The sequence below is a fragment of the Ambystoma mexicanum genome, chromosome 10 (assembly GCF_040938575.1).
Source record: "Ambystoma mexicanum isolate Mex_15411 chromosome 10, UKY_AmexF1_1, whole genome shotgun sequence".
Classification (NCBI taxonomy): domain Eukaryota; kingdom Metazoa; phylum Chordata; class Amphibia; order Caudata; family Ambystomatidae; genus Ambystoma; species Ambystoma mexicanum.
Window position 1 is genome coordinate 105,914,086 of NC_090932.1, and position 13,244 is coordinate 105,927,329.

General features: G+C 48.9%; 1 protein-coding gene across 4 annotated transcripts in view; it reads left to right on the plus strand.

Annotated features, from left to right (window-relative positions):
- Positions 1-3,812: 3,812 nt before the first annotated feature.
- Positions 3,813-13,244, plus strand: part of EBF2 (EBF transcription factor 2) — a 250,907-nt gene continuing 241,475 nt past the window's right edge. For 2 of the 4 annotated variants that reach the window (XM_069617589.1, XM_069617591.1), the window contains exon 1: positions 3,813-4,290. In XM_069617589.1, coding sequence (XP_069473690.1) covers positions 4,160-4,290 — 131 coding nt within the window. In that variant the 5' untranslated portion in view covers positions 3,813-4,159. The remainder of the gene's footprint in view (positions 4,291-13,244) is intronic. The other 2 variants (XM_069617588.1, XM_069617590.1) reach the window with 1 other exon arrangement.

Genomic DNA, 13,244 nt, shown 5'->3' on the forward strand with positions numbered 1-13,244 from the left:
TCTTTCAGCAATCTCACAATTTCCATTGTTAGTAGAATTTGATTGCCTGAGGCTAACTTTTCCCAGAAACATTCTTTTTCTAGCCACCAGTCCTTATTCACAAAGTGTGCCAACCTAACCAACCTCTTTTCTAAAGTCCCAGCACAACTACTCAGGAAAGGCATCAGAGTCTGTGGGCAAGAGCCCTCACATAAAGTGAAAATATTGTTCCCAACATCCTCTTTTTGTCTAATGTATAGAATTTCACGAGTAAGCAAACAATTGAGACGAAATCTCAAAAACTCAGACCTGGAGATCAGGTCCGTAAATCTCTTCAAATAAATAGGCAGCCATGATCGTGGTTTATCCACACAAGTCAGTGATGGGGACCCCGTGGATGAGCGCATTCCCGCTATTGTCCTAATCCAGTCGGCCCTTTTTATGTTCTCCTTAATTTTCATAGGATTTTGAATTATGTCCAATTCAATGCAGTCACATTCTGTTCAAAATGTTAAGCATACGGACTTCAAATTATTTAAATACTGATTCGAACTTCACTCCAAGGTAAAGGAAACATCCTCATAGAGTGATGATTTAGGGGGAACCAAAATTGATCTGCAGAGGGATACCCATCTCCATTCCATGCACGCTTTCATAGACTGTAGGCCCATTAAACTGGCTTTCGGTACACAATTTGGAAGATGAAGCACACACTTCCATAAGTTACGCTCCAGTTTCTCCCAATCTAATAAATATGACTGGGGATTTGCATCCAAGCCAAATAATAATGATGGTATTACCTTGCCAATGTAGTATCTGATAACTGGAGAGCGGGAGAACTTAGTGATCGGGATCATTTGATCATCCATATGTCAAGAGACATGCTTGGTGATTTTAAGTGGTAATTTGAAAACAAGAACGTTTTCCTTAAGAGGGTTAATCCTTGAGTCGTTTAGCCTAGCATATTCTTCGAGCGCATGCAACATTCGTTGGAGACCAATCTGGGTGTAATCGAGTAGAACAATATTGTCCGCGTAGGCTATCCAATTTATTTTAGCTTTACCAATCTTTGTTGAGTGTGAATGGAGGCCATCTTTTCTGAGTGTGCTTGTGGGTAACTTGTGTATTACCAATGCTTCCATGGCCAACCTTCAAAAAATATTGCATACAAGTAATTTACATGGCTCCACCTACCACCGTAAAAGAACATAGTGCACTGAGAACCCATCACATTGAATCAGGACAAGTGAATTTGACAGAAGTGCAGTTGATTTAATGTATCTTTTGTGTAATAGTGTAGATCAGTATATTTGTCCAAACAGAGGTGACAGTTCCTTAGCTAAGAGTTGCCATTAGTTGGACAGGTGAATTATTGATCCTATATGCATCGCTCACTGGGGGTGTGTACTGCATTGTACTTTTGAGTTACCCTTTCAATGTTGGAAAGTGGCAGGATTGAAATGAGTTCTCCTGCGATTATGGACAAAATTGTTCTGAGATTGTATTCACTGACAATAATGTAGACACATTGAAACATCATTAATACATGTAGTAATAGAGCAAAAACAATTGTCTGGACTTAAAATTCACCAAATTGTAAACAGTGGTATTCCCGGGTCCCTAATTTGTGCTTATTTTTATTATTTTCAGAAATTATATTTTAAGTGGGCCCCATCAGTAACTTGTGAACGTGACACACATGCACTTAATTGCTTTTTGATTGATGAGGCGAGCAAAGAATACACTTCTGGGCTGCCACACCTGGCATAAGTGGAAGAAAGACTTGTTTTGCATTTGAAAGAATTACTAATGTAGAAACGTGATTGCCTTGTTTCTCAGCGTGCAAGTGGGGACTCCTCTGTGGCCTCTCGTGTTTGTTGTGTTATTGCGTACCGAACCTATGAGTTGCGTTCAGTCGGCAGTTATGAGCGTGTCGTCCGCCTTGGACACATTTACACCATCCCCCCCACCACTTGTCTTCCACAGACTTCAGTGGACTTCCACACCCAGGAAAACCTTTGTCAACAGTTAAATGTGCATTGGGTTCCCATTGACTTCCATGTGATGCATACATGCCAACATTCTGAAGCACCTGGGAGGGAGATTTCCTGAGTGAAATTGGGAGAAGTTAATTTTCCCAATGGAATACATTGGGATTAGAATTATTTTAGGCAGGAGAAAGTGAAATATAGCAATATTTATCTTTGAAAAATGAGAAGTCTCCCCCGTAAATCGGGAGGGTTGGCGTGTATGGTGATGTCACGAGTCCCACATTCAGCAAACACACATTTTCACCGACCTTGGAGACTCAATAGGTTGAGAGGTATGATATGATATTATATATTTATAACACACCTATACACAAGTGTTTCAAGGCGTGGCAAGGCAAGGGAGAGGGAACAGAGGAAAGACTGAGACAACGATCTTACTAGGCCAGGTGACATTGAGATCGCGGAAGGTATGATTTGTTTCTCACGGGATGTCCTTATTTGAACACCTGTGCCCTCAAATATCTAGGTCACATACAGACATAGCTCTCAACTCTTAAGCCTCCTGGATGCCCATTTGTTTCAATGGACCTCGCACCAGCCAAAAATAAAATCGGGTGTTTTCACCCGCCTTTGCTACACAAATGGTTGAGAGCTATGTACAGAAACGTGAGGCAGTTTGGGACAACGTTTATTGCATAATGACAAGTTTACAAGCTTTTAAGTCACAAAAGTGGAACCTCAAGTGAAAACATGTGACCACCCACCTGGTCTATTTTTATTGTGTGCTGAATCCCCTCATGCAAGTTTGCAGGACTTAGTTTATTGTCCATTAAAATCTATTGTTCTCTCACACTTTTACAATCAAATTGTTATGGTGATTTCAGAAAAGTTGACCCGTCTCACTATCTTTAAAAAAAAACGCTACCACTCTGCTTCCAGTTCGTTTTAGAATACAGGTAACTGCAAGATGGCGGCAATAACATGGATTCATATGTCCTCTTTCTGTGTTCAAGACAAAAAGTAAGCAGAGCGTTTGATCGTTCAATCCGCTGGGCAAGGCAAATGCATCGATCGAGTCGCTCCCGCTTGTTTTGCAGCCCCCTGCAGACCAGGGGGGGGCTCCTCCTAATATGGATGAGACGCCGCCCACTGCCTGCCAGAGCACGTGCAAAACGGCCCCGCCCTACCATCAGAGGCGCCCTGCCTCACGCACGCAAATATGGCGCTCCTAATATGGTGCTGCCCCGCCCCTGCCTAGCGAGGCAGCCGGTGAAGGGGGCGTTCCCAGCAGGACCCAGACACCGCCCTGCGCTGGATGGCGCAGCCCCGCCCCCTGGCTAGCGAGGCAGCTTATGAAGGGGGCGTTCCCAGCAAGGCCCAGGCTCCGCCCCCTGCCTATCGTAGCAGCCGGTGGAGGGGGCGTTCCCAGCAGGACCCAGACTCCGCCCTGCGCTTGATGGCGCAGCCCCGCCCCCTGGCTAGCGAGGCTGCTAATGAAGGGGGCGTTCCCAGCAAGGCCCAGGCTCCGCCCCCTGCCTAGCGAGGCAGCCGGTGAAGGGGGCGTTCCCAGCAGGACCCAGACTCCGCCCTGCGCTTGATGGCGCAGCTCCGCCCCCTGGCTAGCGAGGCAGCTGATGAAGGGGCGTTCCCAGCAAGGGCCAGGCTCCGCCCCGCCTCCTGCCTAGCGGGGCAGCCGGTGGAGGGGGCGTTCCGAGGCAGGGCCCAGGTTCAGCCCCGCCCCCTGCCCAGCGAGGCAGCCGGTGAAGGGGGCGTTCCCAGTCCCGGCCCAGGCTCCGCCCCCTGCTTGGCCGCCGCTCATTCATGGGGAATAGCTGGCTTCCCAGTGTCCCAGTGCCCAGTGCTAGCAGCAGCTCCAGCACCCCGCCAGCCTGCTCCCGAGGACTCCCGCTACCCCCGGGCGCCGCAGCAGCCACAGCAGAGCCCAGCCCGCCAGGATGAGGACACCCACCGCAGGAGAATAACACGGACTAACAGACGCCCAGCAAAGCAAACACTGGCCCGCGCCCCCACAGCACAACCACCCCCGGTCTTCCACACTTCTCCTGCATTTGTTTTTGATTTTTTTTCGAGGGCTGACTTTTTTTTCCTTGCAAACTGTGCGTTTTGCCTTCCCTTTTTAGGAGATTTGCGCTAGTGGATTTTTTTTTGTTAGACTTGTTTTTTTATAAATGTTTGGGATCCAGGACACTCTGGGAAGAGGACCGCTTCTGAAAGAGAAGTCGCTGGCGGCTGAGATGGATTCCGTCCGCTCCTGGGTCAGGAACGTGGGGGTTGTGGATGGAATCGTGGCCGCACAGAGGTAAGCCGCAGCCCTATCAAAAATAAAACGACAGCACTGTGTGTTGAATGTGGCACAGACTGGCTTACACATAGTGTGCATTCCAATAAAATTGCAGGCTCCGCCTTCAGGTGCATGCTCGTGTACTCGCGTGGGAAAGATAAGGGCACGTTCAAATAGATGTTTATTGGCACTATAGGACCAGATCCGGTCAAATCTTACCCATCCTACGCCCTCATCACAACGGACTTTGCCCCTCCCCACCACTACGGAATGTTCCATCATACTCCTCATTTGCCTCTCTGATGGACAAAGCGCTTAGACGCTGGAACCTGGGGCAGGAGGCGCCATACACATGCAAGACGACATAGCCTAAATATAATGCCATAATCACCCTGGCCCTGGGCTCCATGAGAAGTCCATTGGGTGCCAAGTCAAACTCTGCGTACTTCTTTCTGCCTGCGGTATCTTTCTGTTAGCCTATAACCGAACCACACACGGGAAGATAAAGTGATTTGTCTACGATCACACAGCATGAGTTGGCTCATCGGGGAAGCCGGGATTACTACTGAACTGTTTGGCTCTACGCCAGACAGCTAACCAGCTAGATCACACCGGATGAGTTATCTGTACATCCATACGTATGTGTAGAGGTGCACAAAATACATAAGTGTAGGTGGGATGCAGTGGGTGGCACCGATGCGCGCTCTCATTTGCTGTCACCCTAAGTACAATCGAACAGCTACACTGAGATGTGTGTGTTTTCCCTGACACACGCCATTGTCAGCCCTCCCCCATCCTCCCACACTTCTCAACAAAGTGCAAGAAACGGGTAGAGGCGATTTTTAAAAGGTACAGAGAAGTAAAAGAAATATTAAAATGCACGGCTGTAAAACCACACAGTCACCGTCAGAGGCAATGTTTTTAAAACGTGCACTGAATTCACGTTGTTTCTGGTAGAGGTCTCGGGGAAGGTACTGTTACCAGACTTTAACGCACGGGCTCAGGCGAGCCCCTCACTGGGATCAGTGGTGGGTGACTTGGGCGGCTCTGCGGGAGGGGTCTGCTGGCCGAGCGACAGCTGCTGCCAACGGGGACAATGGGACTGGGGGCCTGTTCGCTGACACATGTCAGCGACGCACCCGTGTGCTGGAGCCATACTCGAATGCACTAGCTCGGCGTGTGTGCAGTGCCCGGGCCATGGCTTGAGTTCCCTGGCTCATTGTGTGGGAATGGGGGGGAGGTGGGCGGGGGGCACAGCTCTGGGTGCGTAGGTCACAGTGGCGTGGTGTAGTGAAGTGTGTGAGGGCTGCCCCTGCCCACTCGAGTGCTTTGCACTGCAAACACAGCGCGGTCACACCGAACAAATGTGTCCGGCGATCCCACACCACGAAGCTGCGTGTAGTGTAGAGTGCACCGCCTAGTGTCAGATGTTGGCACCAATTGGGAGGGTGTACCCACTGATGTTTACGTGCGGGTGCGGTGGCACTCTGGCCACAGCGAGGTGCCCGTGCTTGAGCGGCGGTGGGGCCTGTCGGAGGCACTTCAGCGCTGTGTGTTCTGACCACAATGGGGAGCAATGGGTCATTTTGTCGCGAGCCGGAGGGGGCAGGGGGAGGGAGGCGGGGGCGTCTGGTACTTCTGCCATCCTCACTGCTCTCTGTGCGTGGGTCTTTCTACACTCCCCAGTGCCCTTTGGAGAGGGCACTGCATCTCCAGGCTCATGTCCTAATGAGCACCTTATAGAAAAAACAGTGTTCCTTTCTCCAAAGCACTGGGGCACGGTCGAGCAATCCGTATAACTCTTATCATTGGGCAGTGCGCCGTTTCTAGGCGCTACTCATTTTGGAATACACTGGAAGAGAGATACTTTTGGAAGTGGACTACGCAATCTGGGCTAAGCGCTAAGGGACTGCTTCATGGAATTTTTGCACGATTCAGAGTGATTTTGCACTGTTGAAAAGTGACTTTGCCTTATTCATGGAACTGTGCAAAGTGTATTTGTGCAGTGCAAAGTCCGTGCAAAGTCATTTTGTACTGCAAAAAGGACTATGCGCTGACTTCGCACTGCACAAATACACTTTGCACAGTTCCATGAATCAGGGTTGGTGTTGGCCGTGCAAAGTCACTTTTCAGCAGTGCAAAGTCACTTTGAACTGTGCAAAAAATTCCATGAATCAGGTCTCATTTACAGAGCGTGTTCCAATGGGGTATTCCCATTATAAAACGCTTCTGTGAGGTATCGCTGCCCGCCCAGTATTGTCTGAGCAGGGAGGACTGCCCGGCCTCCACTTTGACCAGCACAGCAAGCCCGATTCATGGAATATTTGCCCCGTTCAAACTGAATTTACACTGCTGAAAAGTGACTTTGCACTGCTGACGCAAACCCTGATTTACGGAACTGTGTAAAGTGCCGGGAAAAGTCAGTGCAATCATTTTTGCAGTACAAAATGACTTTGCCCGGACGTTGCATGGCAAAAATACACTTTGCACAGTTCCACGAATCAGGGTTTGTGTTGCCAGTGCAAAATCACTTTCCAGCAGTGCAGGGTCATTTTGAACCGGGCAAATATTCCATGAATCGGGCCCACAGACACTCGGGGAACAGGAGCCGCGTGCAAGACCTTTGACACCCCCGGAAGCTCGAGCAGACCCGGAGCAGGGGGCACGCGGCGTCTTCTTGTGGCAGTCGCCGCTGCTTGCACGGATGCGAGGCGACACTATTTTGTAACATTGAGCCCCGACTTCCGATGCCTTCCTGTCTGCCATACACGTGTTGACGGCTGGACCCTGCTTGGGGGCACAGCCCCAGGAGAGGCTGCCACCCGGTGAACAGCCGACGTGCCATGCGCGAGCCCTCCGGCGCGCCTTTACTTCCCACCGGGTGTTCATTGCCCCGGTGTGAGGTGTGGGGGCGCCCCGTGTGCCCCGCGCAGCACGGCCCGATCGCACGCACGGGGGCCTCGCAGTCTGAGAAGCGACAACGTGCAGGCAGAAAAGCAGCACGAATTATTCATTGCAACGGGTAGTTCACACTTGCCCCCCCCCCCACCTCCCACATGCATCCTCAAAGCGCCCAGGTGGGCCATAACTTTTCCCAAATACACATTTAAAATACATGGAATGAACGACTCACCTTACAACGGTCTAAACATACAGCTTAGATGCTTCTGTGCGCGTCCATATGTGCTTCTGCGCGTATGATATATATATATATTTATATATATTCTAGTATTCATAACAAGACAGCAGAGCGATCCCTCAGACTAGCAAAGTCATTTAATTGTAAGCGTTCGTATCAACCTGCTGCCTTTTCTGGATGAGCACGGTGCAAGCAAACTGAACTTATACATAATACACATATATATCGCAATAGTAATACAGGAAAGGTTGCATGACGCTTGTGACATGGATACACGGTTTTCTCTCTGTTCCTCGGGGGAAACATATATATTTTATATACATATCGAAATGTTTTTTTCATGCCTTTTTAAACCCACTATAACTGTGTGTGTGTTTTGTGTGTATATGTAGCAAACACCAGCAAAGTTGTGGTGGTTTTAAAAATTGCTTGAAAAAATTCCTGTCCCCAGAAATTTGAAAGTCGAATGATCCATTTGATCCCAGTGGGACTTGGCTCAAATCCATTATTTCACATGCATATATAGGGCCGGAGTCATGGAATATTTGCCCGATTCAAAGTGACTTTGCACTGCTGATGGAAACGTGCAAAGTATATTTTTGCCGTGCAAAGTTCTGGCAAAGTCAGCGACTCTGCGCGGCAAAAATACACGTTGCACGGTTCCATGAATCAGGGATTGTGTCGGCAGGGCAAAGTCACTTTGAACCGGGCAAATATTCCATGAACCGGGCATTAGGCATCATTAGAATATTTCGACCTAGTATTAAATCACAAAAGTGGGAGGCAGCCGTCATACGGCGCTATAGAAGACCGCGATATTTCGTGTAAACAGGGCCTGATTTACAAGGCACTTCTGAATGGGACACGTGAATCAGGCCCGCTGACAGGAGAGTTTCTGAACTTTGCTACTGGGGAGGGATGCGGCCAACCCAAGCCCTGGGAGTTGCCGTCATTTGGAAACGTGCACCCTCTCCCCACTGGACATCATACATGAATTTGGGAAATGAATCGCTTCCGTGGGGGCCTGCAGGGCGTGCAGGAGGGGCGCCCCAGCTCCTGTGCGGGAGCGGAGAATGGCGACTATGCGGCCCCGGAGCCTGATCATGGCGGGGGGGGGGGGGGCACGGCTGATGGCAGCGTTCACCTGCGCGCACACGCCTCCCAAAAGCGGAGCGACAGGAGGAGGCCGATATCGGCCGCTAAGGCCCCCAAGCCTGAGTTCCATCAGAAGCGCAGCCTCCGCACCCCGAGTCCGTGCACTGGTAATCTCTGCAGTCTTCATCTTCCCGTCTGGCCAATCAACGCCGCACTTTAGACATGTAAGCACACATGTACCAGCGCTCTCTGGAAGGACGCACACAGTTGCTTCCAATTTAAATGCACAAGTGACCCAAGACGAGGCGCTAACTTTCTTCCCATGTTTAAAAGGGGAAACTCAATTTCCCAAAGTTGTCAGGCACGCGGGGAAGGAACGTCCGCAGGGTGCTCCGAGTTTTTTTTGAGGGGTGGTTTATAGAAATGACACGCGATTTATGAATGCGATTCAATGTATGAATGCGATTCAATGTCGCATCAGTAAGCCGGTGCGATCCATTCTTTATTTGAAAGAAAAAGTTCTCTGCGCCCAATCCTTCATTTTCTGGACAAGAAAGCCAGCGGCAAATAGTGATTATTAAAAAAAAAGAATGATATATATAAAATATATATATATATATATATATATATATATATATATATACACACCCCATAAGTATACACAGATAGACAGCAAAAAACACACAAAAACTGCGGTTTCTGACGCGCCGCGGAAATACATGCTAAAAATATAGCTCGTGTGTTTGACAAATGCACATTTCATATGTTGGTGCGTACATGTAATATATTTGCGTGCGTCTTCGCCCTGTAAGGGACCGAATACATGCACAGTATAATCACCGTCACGCACACAAGTGCACAGGCTGGTCGCGGTGTTATTAGTTACCCCCAAAAAACACAACAAGGTCCGCGTTCATAGCGTTCACTGTCCTGGAGAAAAAGCCCACTAGTGCGTGGCACCGTGGCACCCCAGTGTAATTAGACTGTACCCCTAAACGGGGGGCCTCTACACCTGTGCAGTAAGGGCCGTGCCGGGGGAAGGGACCCCTACAGCCCTGAAAGCGAACCCCCAAAGCAGGTCGCTCCGCAAGTCTGGCGGCATCGTTGCCCGATGACGGCTTAGATTTTTGACAAAAACACCCAACCTGTTTCTTCCATGAAAACATAGAATTCACCAAAATTTATGGCCTACCTGCCTACTAAAGACGCCCCCCACCCCTCACACCCCCTTAGTATACACACTAGCCTTTGGAATATGTTGGGCCGAATTTACAAAACCATTTTTCAATGGGAAGCCCCATTCAAAAACGCATTCTAAATCAGCCCCCTTTGCTTTAAGTGTGGACGTGTGTGCGGACAAACACGTGTGTATATATTCTCATATACAGCATGCACATGCCTTCACTTTATGGACCTGATTTATGGATTTTTTTTGCACGATGCAAAGTGACTTTGCACTGATGAAAAGTGACTTTGCACTGCCGACACAATCCCCGATTCATGGAACTGTGCAAAGTTTATTTTTCCAGGGTAAAAGTCAGTGCGAATTCATTTTTGCAGTCCAAAGTGACTTTGCACTTGATTTGCACGGCAAAAATAGACTTTGCACAGTTCCATGAATCAGGGGTTGTGTGTGTCGGCAGTGCAAAGTCACTTTGAACCCTGCAAAAAATGCCATGAATCGGGCCCTGTGAGTTCACAGACGCGTGCCACTGTTGACTTGTGCAACTGGACGAGCGCACGCGCTCCCATCGCACCTTTTGCGTGTGTGCTCTTATGACACCCCCGCATACACGGGAGCAAAGGCAGAGGTACCAGTGTGTACGCCAGTACACATGACGCATGCCACTTACTGAGGGCACGGGGCTCCGATCAGCGCCTTCTAATCACCGCCGTCCGGTCACGACACACACTTAGGACGGGTTAATTAGCGCTCGCGTGCATCGGCGGTGCGGTGCGTATCATACGCGCAACAGCCGCGAGGTGTGTGTGACCGAATGCCCGTGTACCCGGAGACCCATCCCTTCGGGCGGCTGGCCATCTGGTGCACGTACAGTATACTCGCGTGTACAGAATGTGTACAGACACGGGTATGGGGAGGCTGCATGGGTACATAGTACACATATGTATGTGTACTCGCTGCGTGCTCACAGATCTGGGTCTTAGTAATTCTATGTTAAGTGTTTGTTCACCCCCAGAAGCCCTTGACCCCGGGTGCCTACTTGTTACGCGTTATCAGGCGGTGTCAGACAGGCAGAGTGCCTATTACACGCACGATGTGTGTGTGTGTGTGTGGAACACACTGAGACCCAACTCTGCGAGTGTGTTCTTAGGACGGGATCTGCAGCGTCCCCAAGACAGCTAGTCAGACTTTGGGAGCGCATATTATAAGTAGACACGTATGTGCGTGCACACACACACACACACACACACGTCACTCTGAGTGTGTACTCGGGTCGGGTTATTTAGTGCTCCGAACATAGGCAGTGAAAGTCTTCAGGGGTGCATATTACATCAGTGTGTGGGCGCCCACAAACCCATAACTCTGCGTGTGGTTAAGGCACGTTATTAAGTGGTCACGCACACAGGTAACCCGAGTCTTCCGAAGTGCATGTTATGAGTACATTATCATGTTAGTGTAAACACAGCCCCTCACACACACAGTGCGCGTTCTTAGAACGAGCCGTTTAGTGCTCACGTAGACAGACACAGGCAGGCTTTAGGAGTGCTACTGTAAGTATATTAGTATGTGTGCATGTCCACACACACCCGTCACCCCGGGTGTTTACGTAAGACGGGTTATTTAGTGCTCACGCAGACAGGTAGCCGCAGGCTGCAGGAGTGCATATTATATTAGTATGTGTGCGTGTACACACATCCATCACTCCGGGTGTGTACTTAGGAAAGGTTATTTAGTGGTCAAGCAAACAGGTAGACGCGGGCTGCAGAAGTTCATATTATAAGTATATTAGTATGTGTGTGTACGCACCCCATCACTCCGGGTGTGTTCTTGGGAAGGGTTATTTAGTGCTCACGCAGACAGGTAGAGACAGTCTGCAGGAGTGCATATTTTAAGTATATTAGTATGAGGAGAACATATAAGTATATTAGTCTGTGGGTGTACACACGCCCATCACTCCGGATGTGTACTTAGGAACGGTTATTTAGTGCTCACACAGACAGGTAGAGACAGTCTGCAGGAGTGCATATTATAAGTATATTAGTATGTGTGTGTACGCACCCCATCACTCCGGGTGTGTTCTTGGGAAGGGTTATTTAGTGCTCACGCAGACAGGTAGAGACAGTCTGCAGGAGTGCATATTTTAAGTATATTAGTATGAGGAGAACATATAAGTATATTAGTCTGTGGGTGTACACACCCCCATCACTCCGGATGTGTACTTAGGAACGGTTATTTAGTGCTCACACAGACAGGTAGAGACAGTCTGCAGGAGTGCATATTATAAGTATATTAGTATGTGGGTGTACACACGCCTATCACTCCGGGTGTGTACTTAGGAACGGTTATTTAGTGCTCACGCAGACAGGTACAGGCAGGCTGCAGGAATGCATATTATAAGTATATTAGTATGCGGAGAACATGTAAGTAAGTATTTTAGTATGTGTGTGTACACACCCCATCACTCTGGGTGTGTACTTGGGAACGGTTATTTAGTGCTCACGCAGACAGGTACAGGCAGGCTGCAGGAGTGCATATTATAAGTATATTAGTATGCAGAGAACATGTAAGTAAGTATTTTAGTTTGTGTGTGTACACACCCCATCACTCCGGGTGTGTACTTGGGAATGTTTATTTAGTGCTCACGCAGACAGGTACAGGCAGGCTGCAGGAGCGCATATAAGTATATTAGTATGCAGAGAACATATAAGTAAGTATTTTAGTTTGTGTGTGTACACACCCCATCACTCCGGGTGTGTACTTGGGAATGGTTATTTAGTGTTCACGCAGACAGGTACAGGCAGGCTGCAGGAGCGCATATTATAAGTATATTAGTATGAGGAGAACATGTAAGTAAGTATTTTAGTATGTGTGTGTACACACCCCATCACTCTGGGTGTGTACTTGGGAACGGTTATTTAGTGCTCACGCAGACAGGTACAGGCAGGCTGCAGGAGTGCATATTATAGGTATATTAGTATGAGGAGAACATGTAAGTAAGTATGTTAGTATGTGTGTGTACACACCCATCACTCCGGGTGTGTACTTGGGAACGGTTATTTAGTGCTCACGCAGACAGGTACAGGCAGGTTGCAGGAGTGCATATTATAGGTATATTAGTATGAGGAGAACATGTAAGTAAGTATGTTAGTATGTGTGTGTACACACCCCATCACTCCGGGTGTGTACTTAGGAGCGGTTATTTAGTGCTCACGCAGACAGGTGCAGGCAGGCTGCAGGAGTGAATATTATAGGTATATTTGTATGAGGAGAACATGTAAGTAAGTATGTTAGTATGTGTGTGTACACACCCCATCACTCCGGGTGTGTACTTAGGAGCGGTTATTTAGTGCTCACGCAGACAGGTACAGGCAGGCTGCCGGAGTGCACAGATGGAGGGCACAGATGCAGCGCCTCAAGTCACGTTGCTCAACCCGAAGTGATAATACATTATTTCGCGGCGGGCCGTGGCTGTTGGCGCTCCGCGCTCTGAAGGTTTAATTGATAGAAAAATGACACCGTTTAAGGCCGTGCGCCCTAATGCTCACAAGCTTTCTT